At 35.8% G+C, this 20,322-nt stretch overlaps 1 protein-coding gene across 2 annotated transcripts in view; it reads right to left on the reverse strand.

The window, feature by feature from the left end:
- Enoph1 (enolase-phosphatase 1) overlaps nucleotides 1–20,322 on the reverse strand; it is a 69,397-nt gene that overhangs the window by 10,779 nt on the left and 38,296 nt on the right. For both annotated transcript variants that reach the window (XM_047566070.1, XM_047566069.1), the window contains exons 2-5: nucleotides 7,834–7,935; nucleotides 6,192–6,394; nucleotides 4,151–4,283; nucleotides 1,882–2,005 (exon numbers count right to left, since the gene is read on the reverse strand). In XM_047566070.1, coding sequence (XP_047422026.1) covers nucleotides 1,882–2,005; nucleotides 4,151–4,283; nucleotides 6,192–6,316 — 382 coding nt within the window. In that variant the 5' untranslated portion in view covers nucleotides 6,317–6,394; nucleotides 7,834–7,935. The remainder of the gene's footprint in view (nucleotides 1–1,881; nucleotides 2,006–4,150; nucleotides 4,284–6,191; nucleotides 6,395–7,833; nucleotides 7,936–20,322) is intronic.

The raw sequence follows: 20,322 nt of genomic DNA on the forward strand, positions 1-20,322 counted from the left end.
ACTTGGGAGGCAGAGGCAGGAACTGATAGTATGAATTACTGAGTGTCTACTATAAGTCAGTGACTGGGAGATATTAAGCCTGTTCTTATATTTCTTTAGAAAAGTACAGTGTAACTTCTGAACACATTAGATGATCTTTGCTGGTTAACATTAAAAAAAAAAAAAAAAAAATCGGTTTAGCAAATTAGTACCAGCTTATATACTTACAACTCTCACCTATTATATCAGACCAAAAGTTCAAGTGTCAGAAGACAAAGAATATAGATCCATATACACTACCTTGGGTAAGATCCTTCACTAGCAACTTGGATTTTTCTTTGGGCTCCATCTATGAAAGTCTAGGCCAGTGGAAATAACTAAATTGTGTGACAACAAACAGGAAGATCTAGAGAGAGTACTTGTACACAAGCCACTGAAGCTGCCTCCTAGAGGCCCAAGAGTCATGCAGAGACAACTAGGCAAGAGAACAACCTTCACCCCTAACGCCCTTCCTCTAACCTCTTGGCACAGATACAATTTCTTAAGAGAACTGCCCAGTATACAAAGTACTGTTGTTGGGGTAAATGGAAGGTATGATCTCAGCCCCAGAGAAATTTATAATCCAAAGTAAAATGGAAAAAACACAAATATGTAGGGTTGTCCTCAATCCAAGTAAATTATAAACAGCAAAAGTCAGTCCACAGAAAGATGCATGAACTCTAAGAATGACCACACAATCAAAAGTTGGAGCCAGCCAGGCCTAGTGTTGCAGGCTTGTTTGGACTCAGGAGGCTGAGGCAGGAAGCTCACAAGTTCAAGGCCAGATTTAGCAACTTAGCAAGACCCTGTCTCAAAACAAATAAACAAACAAACAAACAAAAAACTTGGGAAGCCTTCCTAGCAAGGGGTTTGCAAGTAAGAATCAGAAACTACATTCCCCAAGAACCCTTCATCTATGTTATAATTCTCTAGAGGACTCACATTCTTACACAGATTCTAAAACGTGAGTTTCCCAATCTGGTCAAAACTACTACTGAAATAATTTATAATGATAACAAAGGACAGTTCATGCTATTTTGCACATTCAACCCTTAAATAATGTATAATGCTAATGTACTGTATATAATAAGAAGGGCAATGATGGGTAAAAAAATGAGTCTTTAAAAGGTAAATTAATACAATGAAGCCTGAAATTTACCTGATGGGTATCAAGAGAAGAGACCCCCAACTGAAGGAAGACAGAGATGAGGCTCCTGCTCATTATGGGGCAGCTCACAGATCAAAATGACAGACAAAACTGCTTCAATTATTTAAAGTTCTCTCTCTTATACCCCTGCCCCAAGTGTATAGATGACTTCACTGCTGTTAAATGCATCTGGTCAAGGTTCACTGTGACTTTACTATCTTTAACTAACAAACACCTATGGTCACCTATTGTGGAAATGATCACGAAGATAGTCTCCCTCTGCTTTACTCCCATGTTATTAATGTATATGTGTATGTACAGAGTGATGGGTAGGGTACCAGGATGGAATAAAATGAACAAAATTAGTCTTTCGATGTCACTTCCCCATACATGACTTTGAAGGATTGGTACATGGAGAGGAAGGTGGATCATGTGGCTCACTGTTTCTTTTTATTAACCTATTTTATATTTCAAGGATTCTCAAATTTTCTTTAAAGAAATGTTTATAGTGTCAGGCCCAATTCCTCTCCTGTAGTACATAGCATAGTATGCCTGAGCTGGGCACAGTAGTATGTACATGTAGTTCTATCTACTTGGGAGGATCAATTGAGCCCACGAGTTCCAGGCCTATCTGAGCAATATAGTAAGATTCTCCACCTTAAAAAAAAAAAAAAAAAAAAAAAAGGAAGGAAGGAAGGAATAAAGCAGTTACTCACCTAAGGTAACATCTGTTAGAAACAAGATGTTGTTGGTTGAGCATCCAATGCTGTTTGCAATCTTTCTGTAACTCTCACTCTCTACTTTGTGTCCAATCTTGGTATCAAAGTGACCATCAAAAAGCTGACCAAAGAGAAGGAGAAAGACTAATTCTACAAGTGCACTTGTAACACACTAAATCCCTTTTATTTTGTATCCCTTTCCCCTGAAACACATGACAATCATAGTGGTTTTACTCATTCAGTAAATATTTACTGAAAATGTACTTAATAGAAGACTTTATATAGGCTCCAAAAGGTAAGTATAAAGATTTTATAGTAAAAAAAAATTTGGATGAGCTGGACATGGTGGTACACACCTGTAATCCAAGCTAGTGAGGAAGCTGAGGCAGGAGGTTCACGAGTTTGAGGCCAGCCTCAGCAATTTAATAAGACCCTGTCTTAAAAAATAAAAAAAGGACTAGGGATGTAGCTTAGTGTCCTTGGGTTATATCCCCAGCACTAAAATAAAATAAACAAAACAAAACAAACAATCCACTTGGTTTTCATTAGCATTTATTTTATACCCATAATTATTTAAAATACATATGCCCTACAGTCTACTTTTAAAACACTATCTGTACTCAAACAACATATTGGACTGGATTAGATTTTACTCTGGCTGAAAGGTTCTGAATATTACCCTTTTGATCCTAGAATGAAAAGATTACTCTAACCTTCCTCATTAATAAGTTCTTACTTTACCTGCAAGAAACTTTGATTTCCTAATTAAAACATTTTAAAATTCTACCCTATTGTTAATATATGTCCTTGCTGTCTTAAAAACAATTGGAGTCAAATATATCTAATTTAACCAATAGTAGTTAAAGTAAGTCCATATTTAGGATTGGCTATGATGATGTGCTCTTCTGAATCTCTTCAGAACTTTTTATAAAATAAAAACAATTCTACTGATGACTCAAAGACAAATTAAGGCAATATTAAGGGGTTTTGACTTTAGTTAAGATTTATTTTTGCAGACTTCCTTTCTCTCTGTTTGCTTTATTTGGTAACTAGAGAAGATTTTTTTTTTTTATTATTGAATTCAGCAGATAATTATCATGTCCTATCTACTTTCACCTTATTGCCTATTTCATTAGTTAGAGCAGAAATGTTTATATCTATATTTAGGAAACAGTTGATTATTAAAGGCTTTCATTATTGGTTTATAAGACGAAAAGTAGGGAAGTACTAAAATCAGAATATGACAACCTCCACAGCCCAAGTATTCTCTGTACACAGTAGAGGCTCAATAAATATTTACTTTAGAGCTGGGAATGCAGCTTAGTGGCAAAGCACTTGCTTGCCTAGCATGCACAAGGTTCTTGGTTTAATTCTAGCACCACAGGGAAAAACAAAACAAAACAAAACAAAAAATGAAGTCTTTATGCATTTCTTAGCATTTCACATGATCCAATTTTTCATCTTTATTTTTTTTTCAAGACAGTAAGTTTTAACTACTTTATGTAGAGGAAATTATAAATTAAATAATGAAAAGTGATTAACTGTTTTCGTTTTACCTCTTTTTTAAACAACCAAAAGAAGCATTCCATTAGTTTCTTTTGGGTTATTGATTTTCTAATACTGGCAAGATAGCTGATTCACATGTTAGTTCATGAGTTAGGATATATGTCTGTATATACCTGTTTTTACATACATGATAGCTGGTTCTAGGACTATCCTTATCTGTTTCCTTAGAGTGGATGTTTAAAAGCAGACTTCCGATCCTCCTTCCAGACCTGCAGATTAAGATTTGCTAGGAAGGAGTCAGGTATGGTGGTGCACACCTGTAATCCCAGTGGCTTGGGAGGCTGAGACAGAAAGATCACAAGTTCAAAGTAAGCCTTAGCAACTTAGGCCCTAAGCAACTTAGTGAGACCCTGTCTCAAAATAAAAAATAAAAAGGGCTAGGGATGTAGCTCAGTGGTTAAATGCCCTTGGGTTCAATCCCTAGTACAAAAAACAAAAAACAAACAAAAAAAAAACCTAGAAAGCAGGGACCAGGTATCTGAATTTTTAACAAACTCTCCACAAATGTTTGAGATTCTGACAGGAAAAACTGGCACCAAACATTTTATCCTTCCCTATAATATATTCACCAGTTTTTCCACTTCTCTTTGCAACCTCTCAGCATATACAAATATAATTATCTGAATGATTATCTGTAGTACATTTCTTTTATCATTTCATGATTTGATAGTGTCAAAACAAAGCAAACCAAGTAACCTACCTCGAGAATATTTCCCTCTGTAGAATGCCCAAATAATAGTTTCTGAGCCTCTACACTTCCAGAAGAATAGATATACACCTTCATCCCAGCTTCCCTCCACTTCCTGATTGCTGGAATAACATCTTCAAAGAACCTAGAGGGAAAACTTCCAAGTTAGAATATGGAAACACATCATTAATCAGATGAAAATCAGATAAAAGAGATGATACAGGTTTCTCTACTTATGCTCAAATGATAACATAAGAACCAACTCTATAGAGTATGAACTCCTCTGATTTAATAAATGTTACTAGAGGTGGAGAGAATAGCTTTTGAAAATGTAAAGGGATTACAGATAAAGGAAGGAAATAAGAAAGTGGGTTTTTAAATTGTTATGGAAGTGGGGAAGGGAGTAAGAATGACAGTAGAATTAGCTGAACATAATTTTACTAGCCTTGTATTTGAATATGCGACCAGGGTAACTACACATTAGGTACAACCCTAAGAATAGGATCCTAATTAGAATAAGTTATACTCCATGTATGTATAATATGCCAAAATACATTCTACTGTCTTGTATATATATCCTCAAAGAACAAATAAAATTTTAAAAAATTGTTAAGGAACTTAAAAAAGCAAAAACCAATAATATTATAATTAATACCTTTGTATTCACACTGTAATGTAATCTTGGATGTAATTAATGAAAAGAAAAGTCTAATTTATGTCCATTGAGCTTTAATAAAACATGGAAATCAAAACATGTACATCTTAAAAAAAAAAAAAAAAAAAAAACCCAAATCTGGGGGCTAAATGCTATAAATCTTTGATTATCTAGAAAATGGAATTAAATGTTTTTAGAACTAACAAAGTCTGGCTAAAGTTTTATTATACAGAAAAAAAAATTTCATTCAGAACAAATCAATTAAGAGACAACATTATTTGGCTTTCTGATTATTGACACTCCGAGTCTCCTACTAATTCTACAGTATCTTCCATAATTAGTGGTCAAAATAATATCCTGGGAACTAAGTGAAAAGAAAAGCATGAGAACTTGAGATGCGGAACCAATCTTCTTTAAAAGATTAGCTAGAAAATGTCAGAGAAGTCTACTGAATAAAACAGCTAATATATTGCATTAGTTGAAAGAAGGAGATCAACATGTTCAAAATCAGTCTCCATAACTGTAAGGGTGTTACTTTGGATTTTTCTGTATTGCATCTGCACTGGTTGTTACAATTCCAAAGCAGGGCTTAAGAAGTTTAAGATAATGTACTCTGATTTATAATTAAGGAATAAAAGAAATGCCAACTACTGGGAGAACAATCTCTTGGCTCCATACTTTGGAAAGTTATATAGAATAAGCTAGCTGATATTCCCAGATCACTGGCATATCTTGGAATTTCAGTGTATCCTTTAAAAAGGTATAAAATATTTGTAACATACATAAAGGAATGATATCTTACTTGATAGAAATACAAAAGAAAAATAGGCAGCTATAAAGTCTTGGATCTGAGGGTTTTCTTACTAAGAAACTCTCAGCAATGTGATATTCATGAGCCTCCTTAGGCAAAAGAAATATCAGGAACCCCCTAACCAAGACTCATAGGGTCTGTGGAAAACACAATAGCATAACAAAAGCTGGCACTGCCAGCATTCTCTGGGTAATTCCAAAATAATGGGTGCATAATTTCATAGCATTCTCCCTTTTCTAACAGAGCAAAAAGTGGGTGATCTGTTGGTTCTGGGAAATAGACCAACACTCATGTGCTAAGGATCCAATATGACTTAGTTAAAGGAAATCATCATTTTCTAGGAAGTTGTTTTAAACTAAATTTAAAATTCCTTCAATCATCCACAAAGCCAGACATGAACATCTCGGGATATAGCTGAGTGAAATCCTTTAGCTCAGCTTTGAAAAACAAAACAAAAACAAAATAACTCACTTGTTAGATTAAAACAATGCTTATGTATCTATTTTACTAATCATGTGGCTTACTATGGAGAGAGAAGATTAATGAGAAACATATTTGGTGAAATGTTTAGTCACTTGAGCACATACTCTGCTTTCATGCTCCCAGCTGTGAATGCTGCCCTCCACATGTGGCCCTGCAGTTGTTTGAGTGCTGTGGTCTTTCGGTCCAGAGACATCTGCCAGTACACATTATCTACCACGGCCTGGATCATCTGTTGTGAGTTATCTACCCCATTCCCGGACGCTGCAGGGATTGGAACAGCCCCATCCAGGTGGGCATCTTCTTCAGCCTTTAAATTGGAAACATGAAGTTTGTTTCTTGCACATTTTTAAAAAGATGATTAAAAATGAGACCCCAGGCAGACCAATTTTCTTCAACTATCCTAAGCCCTAGAATTATCATTAGGCAAATGATTCTTAAAAGAATGATTTCTAAAAGAATGACCCCCTAAAAGAAATGGGATTATAATTAATAAATTTATATTATCTTTCCTAGATTGCTAAAGCTGAAATTTACAACACAAGGCACACTGTACGTGAAAAGAATGAGCACATAATGATATAAGAACAACTGGCTTTTTTGTTCACTCAGTAGAATCAACAAACCAGGATTCCAATTGTATTTGATCATTTTCTCTGTACTATAACTAAATGAAATAGAAACAAAATCTCGTAAGTTAGTTTATGGCTAGATTTAATGAAAAGAAGCTAGTAAAGTAATGCAATGGGTTCACATTTAGCCTTCCATAATCACCCACATCTTGCAAAAACCCTAAGGTTACTTAGAACAATAACTTTGTGACAATGTACCTAATAAGGAAAGTCAGACACGATGGTGCACACCTGTAATTCCAGCAATGTGGGAGCTTGAGGCAGAAGAATTATAAATTCAAGGCCAGGCTGGGTAACTTAGAGCCTGTTTCAAAATAATGTAGTCTAGAGATAAAATGTTCCTGGGTTCAATCCCCAGCACCATTTATAAAAAAAAAAGCAAGACATGCATGGGGAGTGGGGTGGGGATTATGTATATTTCAAAAACAAGGTTAAGATATTAAAGAAGGTAAGGATTGTGGGGATAACCCCGAGTTATCCAGAAAATTCAACAAATACCCCACGATTCAAAGAACATGACTATATTTCCAGTCCTAAATCCTAGCATTTTTTTTGCCACTGAAGCAATTCTGATAAGAAAATCAAGAGAACAGAAGTTCCTTAGCACAGAATGTAAAAAAGGAGAAGACAGAATGAACACTGGGTGAGAACAGAGGGCAGAATGAAGTACACGCCACCAAGATGAGTCTAAAGGGCAGGCCAAGGGCGCATGGTAAGAAATGTGGTGAGCATCAGGGTGTGAGGATGCAGGAGCACTGTAAAGGAGTAGTGAGGACTCCCACCCTGAGACAGTAAGTAGAGTGGAAAATGACGAAACTGTTACGCAGCAACATCAATGAAACATACAATAAGACTGCACGTTACCTCTTGCATTCTACCAGAAAGGGCTTCATTTTATTAATAAGTGATATTTTAATGTAATTTAAACAGTTCCTGAAAGAGACGATTCTATAAACAACAATCTGCCATGATCTGGTGGTTTAATTAAGTACTGTGAATTCCTAAGCTGGCAAGTCACTACAACTTTCATCCCTTGTACTGATTTTACAGTATGCTCAGAGTATGTTCTAAGTTTCTAGTCATCCTCAATAGGAGAATGTGAGAGAAATATTCCAACCTGTTTCCTCAAAAGATTGACATCCTGCTGGCACTCCTCCTCTTCCCAATGTGTCTGCAGATACTCTTTAACATTTTCTTTGATGTAAGGAAATAAAATGTCCTGGACGAGAGAGTAAAAAAAAAAAAAAAAAAAAAAGGGAAAAAAGTGTTAGCTTTTGCCAATAGTATGATGAGATCCATTAGCTAACTTTAACAAATAAATCAATGGAACTCAGTGAAAATTGCTGATATAGTTATATAAGGACAGAGACAGAAACAAATAAACAAGTGAAATACACCATGAGGTGGTAAACTACAAACCCTAGCCAAATTTGGTCCACTGCCACATTCATTTATTTACATAGTGTTTCTGGCTATTTGGAAGCTATATATGACAGAATTGGGGATATGGATCAAGGAAAAATGGTCTGCAAAATCCAAAATATTTACTACCTTGTCCCTCCCCTGCCCCCACCCAAAAAAAGTCTGCCAACTTCTGAACTACATTGCTAGAGCACAGGTCTTTGAGGGCATGGACTCTGTCCTGCTCCCAACAATATCCCCATTGCATACCACAGTACATAAAACAAATATCTGCTGAAAAAGTGATATCTGTAACAAGTGTTAAAAAAAAAAAATCTTGATTACCACAAGTCTTTCTTGGTAATCAGACTACTTACAGAATAATGTGTGAGAAAGTGATATGCAAAACAATTCACTAATAAACAATCTATCAGCAACATATGCCCTGGAAATCACTTCTTTTTGACCAAAATTTTATTTATTATCTGGTATTGCAGATTGTACCAACAACCCAATTCATGCCATGCACAAATTCTACCAATGAGCTACACCCCAGTTCACTTTTTTTTTTTTTTGCGGTGCTGGGGATTGAACCCAGGGCCTTGTGCTTGCCCAGCTCACTCTTTAGTCAAAATATTTACATTTACTACAACTGTAGTGTATATATATATATTTTTTTTCAAATCAAATTGTGGTACATGACAATATTTCTTAGTATATACTTTGTGCCAAGATATGCTAATTCTTGAGTAGGGCATGGAGAAGTAGATTTAGATGATAAGGAAGTCATAGTTCCTCACTGACAATAAGTTTAAGAAGCTAGTCAGAAGGAATAATAATGAATAGTGTAATACACTGCAGGGCAATGGATGAGGCAAACAGTAAAGCAAAATATTGTGCAAGTCAAGGTGTAGTAGCTCACTAACCATTTTAGGAATAACCAATCTAAAAAAGACAGAAAATGAATATGTGCTGTGAGTGCAGAACACAAGTGCACATTGCAGAGAAGGACCTACACTTTAAGAGAAACTATAATTGAATTCAAGAAGGCTGCTTATTTAATTCACTCACTCATTTAATTATTCAAATATTTACTGAATGACTCATATAAGCAGGCCCTGTGAGAAGAATTAGAAATATAATCATGAGTAAAAATCATATATGAGCTGAGCGTGGTGGAGCAGGTTGTAATCTCAGCAGCTTTGGAGGTTGAGGCAGGATAGCAAGTTCAAAGCCAACCTCAGCAACTTAGCAAGGCCCTAAGCAACTTAGTGAGACCCTGTCTCAAAATAAAAAATAAAAAGGGTTGGGGATGTGGCTCAGTGGGCTCAAACCCAGGTACCAAGACAAAACAAACCATACATGATTCCTAATCTCAAGAAGCCTAGTAGAAATAGACAATAAACATTAAAAAGTACTTTTAAAAATGTTAAAGGTACTTTAATAAAAGCAATGGTTCTCAAAGTGTCACCTAGAACCCTGAGAGTCCTTGAGAACTTCCATGCTACCTATCAGGTCAAACTACTTTCATAAGAATACTAAAATGTCATTCAACTTTTTCACTTTTCTTCTTTTAGAGGGCATAATGGAGTTTTCCAGAGGCTATGGAATGAGTTCTACTACTACAAAAGACCAAATGCAGATAGGAGAATTCAGATGTTTTTAATAGCAGACATTCAAGTGTGTTAAAAAATATACAATAATGCCACTCTTCCAGAAATGTTTTTGAAAAAAAAATTGAATTACTCCAACTCATGAGCCACTTCTATGTGCTAATAGCTCTAACACAGTGATTTGTGCCAAATACACATACACACATACTCTTCTGCTTAGTACGATCCAAAACCTGCCCAAAGGTAACATTTATTACCTCTTTTCCTTGTATGTGTTTCTGGACTATTGCATTTTTCTTAAATATTACCATAAAACAGTAAAGAAAAACCAAAAAAGAGAGAAAGAAACTGGCAGAAAACTTTATTTCCCACTAACAGCCCTGAGGTATGATACTGTTAGGATATAATAAAACCATTTTTTTTAAGTGTGCGTAGTATTTCCTGTAACCAAAACCTCAAAGGTTTGATGATATATTAGGTTTGTGGTGGTTATTTTATTTTATTTTTTTGCCATGCTGAGGATGGGACTCAGGGTCTTGCTCACTCTAGGCAAATGCTCTTCTGCTGAGCCAAGTCCTCAGCACCTAGAGTCCCCCCCCGCCTTTTCTTTTCCAAAAAACTGAGGCATCAGAAAGAGTGAAGCAGTGGGTATCGCAATACCAGATCTTCAACTCTACTACAAAGCAATAGTAACAAAAACGGCATGGTATTGGTACCAAAATAGAAAGGTGGATCAATGGTACAGAATAGAGGACACGGACACAAATCCAAATAAATACAATTTTCTCATACTAGTCAAAGGGGCCAAAATATGCAATGGAGAAAAGATAGCCTCTTCAACAAATGGTGCTGGGAGAATTGGAAATCCATATGCAACAGAATGAAACTAAACCCATATCTCTCACCATGCACGAAACTAAACTCAAAATGGATCAAGGACCTCGGAATCAGACCAGAGACCTTGCATCTTATAAAAGAAAAAGTAGGTCCAGAGCTTCAACATGTCGGCTTAGGACCAGACTTCCTCAACGGGACTCCCATAGCACAAGAAATAAAAGCAAGAATTAATAACTGGGATAGATTCAAACTAAAAAGCTTTCTCTCAGCAAAGGAAACTATCAGCAATGCGAAGAGAGAGCCTACAGAGTGGGAGAAAATCTTTGCCAATCATACTTCAGACAGAGCACTAATCTCCAGAATCTATAAAGAACTCAAAAAACTCTACAGCAAGAATGCAAATAATCCAATTGACAAATGGGCTAAGGAAATGAATAGACACTTCACAGAAGAAGATCTACAAGCAATCAACAAACATATGGAAAAATGTTCAACATCTCTAGTAATAAGAGAAATGCAAATCAAAACCACCCTAAGATTCCATCTCACCCCAGTCAGAATGGCGATTATCAAGAATACAAGCAACAACAGGTGTTGGCGAGGATGTGGGGAGAAAGGTACACTCTTACATTGCTGGTGGGGCTGCAAATTAGTGCAGACACTCTGGAAAGCAGTATGGAGACTCCTTAGAAAACTTGGAATGGAACCACCATTTGACCCAGCTATCCCACTCCTTGGCCTATACACAAAGGACTTAAAATCAGCATACTACAGAGATACAGCCACATCAATGTTCACAGCTGCTCAGTTCACAATAGCTAGATTGTGGAACCAACCTAGATGTCCTTCAATTGATGAATGGATAAAGAAAATGTGGTATATATATACAATGGAATATTACTCAGCCATAAAGAATGATAAAATTATGGCATCTGCAGGCAAATGGATGAAACTGGAGAATATCATGCTAAGTGAGATAAGCCAATCTCAAAAAACCAAAGGAAGAATGATATCGCTAATAAGTGGATGATGACACATAATGGGGGGTGGGAGGGGTTAGTGTTAGGGTTAGAGTTAGGTTTAGGGAGGGGGGCAAGAATGGAGGAAGGAAGGACTGTATAGAGGGAAAAGAGGGGTGGGAGGGGTAGGGGGGAAGGGAAAAAAAATAACAGAATGAATGAAACAACATTACCCTATGTAAATTTATGATTACACAAATGGTATACCTTTACGCCATGTACAGAGAAACAACATGTATCCCATTTGTTTACAATAAAAAAAAAAACTGAGGCATCAATAAAACTAATTCTTGATCTGAAATTCAAAAGAGTTAAAAGTGACAGCTTACTACTTCTGCAAGATTCCTTTTGCGCTATTATCCTATTTTATTTGAACACTTAATTTTCTCATTATGTCCATCATCACACCCTTCCTTTTTCCCCACTCAACATCTCTTGACCCACCACTTGTACATACTGTGGAAGGGCTGCAAATTGGCTCCCCACTTGACAAGATGTTAAAACTGCACATACACAGCCATTCCTTGCCTTGGCATGTACCATAGAAAAAACTCTTAAAACCAGTGCACAAGGAAGATTGTAAAGGAATATCTACTGTATCACTGCATATGATAATAAAGAAATAGGAAACAACCAAAATCTTCTGCAACTGGAGAACAAAAAAACTGGGGTATCTGCATGTTATAAAACATAGCAGTTAACAAGACTAGGATTACCCAGGGCCTCAGCTGGATGTACAATGTAAATTTTCTTTACACTTAAGATCTAGCAAGCTGAAGTCAATGAAATTGAGAATAAAAAAAAATGCAAAAGATCAATGAAACAAAGAGCTGGTTTTCTTAAAGGATAAACAAGATTGATAAACTCTTAGTCAAAATAACCAAAAGAGAGAAAACACTAAAAAAATCTGAGGGCTGGGGAGATAGCTCAGTTGGTAGAGTGCTTGCCTCGCAAGCACAAAGCCCTGAGTTCAAATCCCAGCCCCGCAAAAAAAAAAAAAAAAAGAGAGATGAAAAAGGAAATATCACCACAGATACTACCTAAATCCAGAGGATCATCAGAAACTATTTTGAAAATTTATACTCTAATAAGTTAGAAATTCTTGAAGATACTGACAAATTCCTAGAGACACACGAGCTACCCAAATTGAATCATGAGGATATAGAAAACAAACAGATCAATATGAAACTGAAGTAGCTATCAAAAGCCTTCCAACAAAGTAAAGTCCAGAAAGGGACAGATTCTCAGCCAAGTTCTACGAGACTCAAGGAAAAACTAATACCAATCCTCTTCAAATTATTCTATGAAATAGAAAAGGAGGGAATACTGCCATACTAATTCTGTTAAGCAGTATCACCCTGATACCAAAACTGGACAAAGACATAGCAAGGAAAGAAAACTTCAGATCAATATCCTTGATAAACACAGATGCATTAATCCTTAAAATACTGGTAAACTGCACACAAAAACACATTAAAAAGACAGTGAACCTAATCAACTGGGTTTCATTCCAGGGATGCAAGTTTGGTTCAACATGTGAAAATCAATAAATATAATTCACCACATAAATAAGAGTTAAGGTTAAGAATCACATAATTGTTTCAATAAATACAGAAAAAGTATTTGACAAAGTATAGTACCCATTCATGTTTATAACACTAGAAAAACTAGGGGCAGAAGGAACTTACCTCAACATTATAAAGGCTATATGTGACAAACCCAAGGCCAACATTAAACCAAATGGAGAAAAACTGAAAGCATTTTATCAAAAAACAGGAACAAGACAAGGATGCTCACTTTCACCACTCCTGTTCAATATAGTCCTTGAAACTCTACCCAGAGCAATCAGGAAAGAGAAGGAAATTAGAGGGATACAAATAGGACAAGAGGAGCTCAAATAACCTGTTTGCTGATGACATGATCCTATATTTAAAAGACCCCAAAGCTCTACCAGAAGACTTCTAGAGCTGATAAACATATTTAGCAAAGTAGCAGGATACAAGATTAACCCTCAATCACATTCCTATATGCCAATAAAAAATCTGCTAAAAAAGAAATTAAGAAAACTATGCCATTCACTATAACCTCAAAACAAACTTGGGAAATCAATCTAACAAAAAAGGTAAAGGACCTCTACAATGAAAATTATAGAACATTAAAGAAAGAAACTGAAGAAGACCTTCGAAAACAGAAAGAACTCCCAAGTTCTTGAATAGGCAGAAATAATATCATTGAAATGGTCATAATACCAAAAGCACTATACAGATTCAATATCAAAATACCAATGACATTCTTCACAGAACTAGAAACGACAGTGATGAAATTCATTTGGAAAAATAAGAAACGCAGAATAACTAAAGCAATCTTTAGTGAGAAGAGCAAACTGGAGACATCACAATATGGGACTTCCAAGTTATACTATAGAGCTATAACAACAAAAACAGCATGGTACTGGCACCAAACAGACATGAAGACCAATGGAACAAAATAGAAGACACAGAGATAGTTATCTGATAATAGACAAAGATGTTAAAAACATAAGTTGTAGAAAAGGTAGCCTTTTTAACAAATGGTGCTAGGATATCTGAAAATCCATATGTAACAGAATGAAATTTAACTACTATCTTTCACCCTGTACAAAACTCAACTCAAAGTGTTAACAAAGACCTAGACATCAGACCAGAAACCCTACACCTAGTAGAGGAAAATATAGGTCCAACACTCCATCACATCAGCTTAGGAACTGACTTCCTTAACAAAACTCCTAAAGTGCAAGTAAAACCAAGAAGCAACAAATGGAATGGTATTAAACTAAAAAGCTTCTGCATAGCAAAGGAAACAATAAAGAGTGTAGAGAGCCTACAGAAAAGGAGAAAATCTTTGCCACCTGCTCCTCAAAGCATTAATTTCCAGGATACATAAAGAACTCAAAAAACTTAATGCCAAAAAAAAAAAAAAAAAAAAGACTAACCCAATCAATAAATGGGCAAAGGAACTGAACACTTCACAGACAAAATCCAAATGGTCAACAAATATATGAAATAATATTCAACGTCTCTAGCAATTACAGAAATACAATTAAACTACACCCAGATTTCATCTCACTCTAGTTAGAATGGCAATTATCAAGAATATAAGTAACAATAAATGTTGGCAAGGATGTAGGGAAAAGGGTACACTCATACATTGCTATGGGACTGTAAATTGGTGCAACCACTCTGGAAAGCAGTATGGAGATTCCTCAGTAAACTAGCAATGGAACCACCATTTGATCCAGTTATCCCACTCCTCAGTATATACCCTATGAACTTAAAATGAGCATAATACAGTGACATAGCCACATCAATGTTCATAATGGCTCAATTCACAATAGTTAGGCTATGAGAGCGACCTAGGTGACCTACAACAGATGAATGGATAAAGAAATGTGGTTTATATACACAATGGAACATTACTCAGTCATAAAAAAGAGTGACTTTATGATATTTACCAGAAAATGGATGGGTCTGGAGACTATTATGCTAAGTGAAATAAGCCAATCCCCAAAAGTCGAAGGTCAAATGTTCTGGTATGTGGATGCTAACACCCGATAAGGGAGGAAGGGAAGAAAAGAAGTTCATTATATTAGAGGGGAATGAAGGGACAGATGGGAGAGGGGACATGAATAGAAAAGACAGTGGAATGAATCTGATGTAATTTTCTTCTGTACACATATGAAGACACCACAGTGAATCTCTACATCATGCCCAAGACTGACTGGGATCCTAATTTGAGTAAGGTATACTCCATGTTTGCATAAATAAGTCAAATTGGGCTGGGGAGATAGCTCAGTTGGTAAAGTGCTTGCCATACAAGCACAGGGCCCTGGGTTCAATCCCCAGCACCATAAAAAAAAAAAAAAAAAAAAAAGTCAAATTATCCTCAACTACCAGGTATAACTAAAAAGGACAAAACTTTAAAAAAAGGTAGCCATATTAGAAAATATTGTTCCAAGTGGGATTTTTTTTTTTTTTTAACCTAGACTACATTTTAAACTCAGCACACCAAGGTTTATAGTTCTTGGTGTGTTTTTCTCCCTATGCAGACTGAAAGATCCTTTAATAAAGCAAATGCATTGTCAAAAAAACAATAAATAACTTTTCCAAGTCCCAGGCACTAAACCTTTAGATGAGCACAGTACTAACAGCAGCAGGCTGGGGCTCTCCAAAATGCTCATCTGTGGACTTGCACAATGCATTTAAATCTTCTAGTTCTAAAATCTATGAAACAGGAAAATTTGAAAATTTACTGATTCACTGCTGATAAGATGATGCAAGCTTCAGACTAAATAATGCCAAAATAGTAATTATTGCCCATTCCATATGCAATATAAAATTGTATAAAGAAAATTTGTTTATTAAAAACACCCAAACCAAACTAACCAAAAAAAAGTTAGTGCTTACTATCCAACCCTGCCCACAGAAAAGTTTTAGGCTTAAAAAATAATTCCAGAAATAGCTAGTGTGGTGGAGCACACCTGTTAATCCTAGCTACTTGGGAAGCTGAGACAGAGGGATTGGAAGATCCAGGAAAGTCTGGGCAACTTAGGAAGACCCTGTCTCAAAATAAAATAGAAAGGGCTGAAGATGTAGTTCAGAGGCAGAGTACTTGCTTAGCATATGTGAAGCCCTTGACTGAAAATATAATTCTAGAAATAATGGTGATTATAATTGTTTTAACTTCAGTTATAATCCCTTATAGATAATTTTCAAATACTATAGTATTAAAAATGCTGCAATTAATCCAGGATTCCACAAATAAATATATATTTTTAATGTACCAGGCACCTAAGGGATTGTTATGGTTTAGCAGTATATGTGTAAGAAAAGGTTAGAGAATTAAAAAAGAGAGTTTGCCTTTCAGGAAATGAGTAAATTCCACTAAATGCCAAAGGGGATACTATATAAACAGCAATTTATATTATTATGTATTTTGTATAGCTCCATGGTAGCTTACTGAAAGAGTTCCATTAAGGGCCACAAAATTTCTGAAGATCTAATTAAAGAAGTTGCCTCATAAATGTTTAAAAGTCAAAATATGGATGAACTTTGTGGTCAGGTGGTTGCTTCAATAAGAAGTTATGGAATCAATAAAAATAAAATTGTTGCTATATTTATTGTTTCCTTTCAAGAAAATAGGTAATAAAATTTCCTCCCAAGAATCGTACTTAAAGTACAACGGTTTAAAATAAAAAACTACTTAAAATGTCTTCCAAGGGAACCACACAGTGCAAAAGTTTTTAGTATCTGAGAACTTACAAAAAAATTTTCAGCCAGAAAATAACACAAAAGCAATATTGGTGAGCTACTATTTTATTAACCTCAGAATAAAAAGGAAAGGAAAAATAATTGGCTTGTTCTTAAAAATAAATTTCATCCTCTGGATAAAGAAAATGTGGTATGCATATATACAATGGAGTTTTATTAAGTCATAAAGAACAAAATTATATCATTTGCAGGAAAATAGATGGAACTAGAGAGTATTATTTTAAGTAAAATAATGCCAGATTCAAAAAATCAAGGATCCTGTTTTCTCTCATATGTGAACACTAGAGAGAAAAAAAAAGAAGAAAAAAAAAAAGGTGGGGGGGGGAGGATTTCACAAAATTAAAAGGGAGACCAGTAGAGGACAGGAACTAGGGGGACAGAAGGAAGGAAGGAAAAGGGGGAGGTACCGGGGAATTAAATTGATCATTTCAATGTGTATGTACAAATATGTCACAATGAATTCCACTATTATGTATAATCATAATGTAGCAATAAAAAATTAAGAAAAATCACATTCTTGGCTGGGCACATTGACACGTGCCTGTAATCCCAGCAACTCAGGAGGCTGAGGCAGGAGAATTCCAGATTAGAGGTGGTCAGCCTCAGCAATTTAGCAAGACCCCATTTTGATATTAAAAATAAACAAACAAATAAATAAATAAATAAAAATAGGGTGGGGATACTGGGTTCAATCCCTAGTACCCTAAAAATAAAAAAAATAAATTTTCTTAAAAATGAGGGGAAACTTGAATGTAATGGATGATTATAGTCAAGTTATCTCTGGGTATTAAGAGTTTAGTAAAACCTAAATATCAATCAGAATAGCCAGACTGTATCCTTGAGAGAATAGTTATATCAACACAGGTAGTGAACCAGCAGTGCTATGATAAATATGAAGAAAAACTATACTTGTGTCAAGTCATGTTTCCCTACTGTGTCAGTCACTTATTTGGATGACCTTCCCACCTAGCATCTTTCTCTGGGATTAAGGAGAACATTCCCATGTATTTTTTGCACAGGAGTTCAGTATCAAATATCTGCAGCAATAATACAAGGGGGACTTAATAAACCAGGTTTTACCTATACTGATCTTTCATGAACTAGTTAAGACATTTCCCAGAGCCAGCCAATTTTTTATTCCCAAAGTCCTGGCTCTGGTATAGTGAGCTGGGCAGCTGAACAGTCCTTCTGGGTGATATCACCTCCATCTCTAGCATGCTCTGACTACAATAAGTCACACCTGTGACTAGAATTCACATAACTGAATTCACTGAAAACTATTAAGGGATATGTTACTCTTAAGTGAGGACAAAAGCTTCCTTGTCATGAATAAACAATACTGTACTTTCTTCTTTAGGCAGGGTTCATTATAAATTAAGAAGTTGAGAAGTTAACGAAAAAGGTAGGAAAGACTATCAGTCTCATTTCCAGTCTCAAGAGAAAGGAAAAGGGGATGATTGTTAATAGTAAAATCCAGTAATTTAAATAATCTTGCTAAAGTAGCATACTTAATTTTTCTCAATAAGTTAATATTAATAAACCGTATTACATTATTAAAACCATTAATAGTTTTTCTATTTTCCTAAACTTTAATATTAAAATTTTAATAGGAAAAACATTGCTCTTATGTTTTAATAAATCATTACCACAAGGATTAAATTAGATAGTTTATATTATCTGTAAATGTCTTTGGTTCCTTCCTATCAGATCCACCCTCAACTGATCACCATCTCTGAAATATGGCCACCTGCTACCAAAAAACAAAAAGCCTGGCCAAATGTGGTGCTGCATAACTGTAATCCCAAGAATGGGGAGGTTGAAGCAGGAGGATCACAAAGTTTGAGGCCAGCCTCAACAAAATACACCGTCACAGCCTAATAGGACCCAGTCTCAAAATAAAAAGGTCTGGGGATGTATCAGTGGTAGAACACCCCTGAGGTTCAATTCCCAGCCTGGGGGGCAGGGGAACAAAAGCAAAGAGCCTGTGCACATGGTCAAGCATGGTTTAATCAGTGAAGAGTGAGTAGACCTGTTTCCTTGCTATACCAGGTCTTTAAGTAAGTAAGTGCCAGGCACTTTACTTGGACTAATGCAGTCTGGTACAAAGGCTAGCTAGTTTTACTGTGACTTTTTAAAATTATTTTTATTATTAAAACATCTCTTCAAATGGTTTCCCAAGACGTGCTTGAACACTTCTAACAAATGGCATTTACTATTTCTTGGAATGGTCCATACCATTTGCCAGATATTTCTAGCAGTTGCACTATTAGAACAATTCCTTAAATATCTTTTCAAAAAAGACTATACTTGGGGCTGGGGATACAGCTCAGTTGGTAAGTGTTGCTTTGCATGCACAAGGCCCTGGGTTCAATTCCCAGTACCATCACAAAAGAAAAGAAAAGAAAAAGACTATACTCAAAACTACTAAGAGTTTCAGTGTTCTGGCAGCTACATGAGACCACAGGCTCAGAAATTATAACTCTACTGATCCTATCTTCCTAGGGTAAGTGGGCAGGATCCATACAATATGTCTCTGTTGAGAACTGAAATCTTCAGAAATGAACACTAGATTTCAACACCTACATTCAAAATGAATTAATAAATGTGTTGCTAATAAAACAAAAAAGTGTCTTCTACATCCCATTATGAAGATTAAATTGTAATTAAAGATAACAGTCATCTAATTAAGTGCAATGAATCACAAGTGAACAAGGGAAGGTTATCAAGGGGGCTAGTAACTGGAATTAGGTTCTCAAAAACAAGCTCAAAAAAGAATGTCAGTATTTCCAATGAGTCTCAGAGGGAGAACCTGACAGGTCCAGGGTCTTAAGACTCTAACAGTGGAAGGGAAGGAAAGGAATTCACATTTGTCTCCTTGAATTCACTGAACATCCCTGCAAGATGATGTTTTATAACAGATGAAAACTTCAAAGCAGTTTTACTGCTGGCACAAATGTAAATCCAGGACTCAAACCCATCCGTCAAATGCCAACATCAAGGCCAGCCTGTCCAGCATATGTGGGCAGATGACTTCAAGAAGTTACTAGCACCAGTTCTCTGGATTTTGATACCATATTCCTTTTTTATAATACAATTTTAGTCTCTCCAAGAAATTCTGCACTAGGCTGGGCATGGTGGAACACGCTGGTAGTCCCAGCTAACTGGGAGACAGAAGGATCACTTGGGCTCAGGAGTTCAAGGCCAGCCTAGGCAACATAGATAGAACTCATCTCAAAGAAAAAACATTGATTTTGTACTTAAAAAATGAGATATTTGGTTTGCCAGGCATTTCTGTCACATTTCCAATAAAACGACAGTAATAGTGAGTAGTAGTATTTTCCATCAGTCTTGTTCAAAACTTTGCCAAACACTTCATTCTCTAAGCTAAAACTCCAGTCCCTTAACCACTGTCTTTACCAACTTCTATTAG

The sequence above is a fragment of the Sciurus carolinensis genome, chromosome 10 (genome assembly GCF_902686445.1).
Source record: "Sciurus carolinensis chromosome 10, mSciCar1.2, whole genome shotgun sequence".
NCBI classification, from domain to species: domain Eukaryota; kingdom Metazoa; phylum Chordata; class Mammalia; order Rodentia; family Sciuridae; genus Sciurus; species Sciurus carolinensis.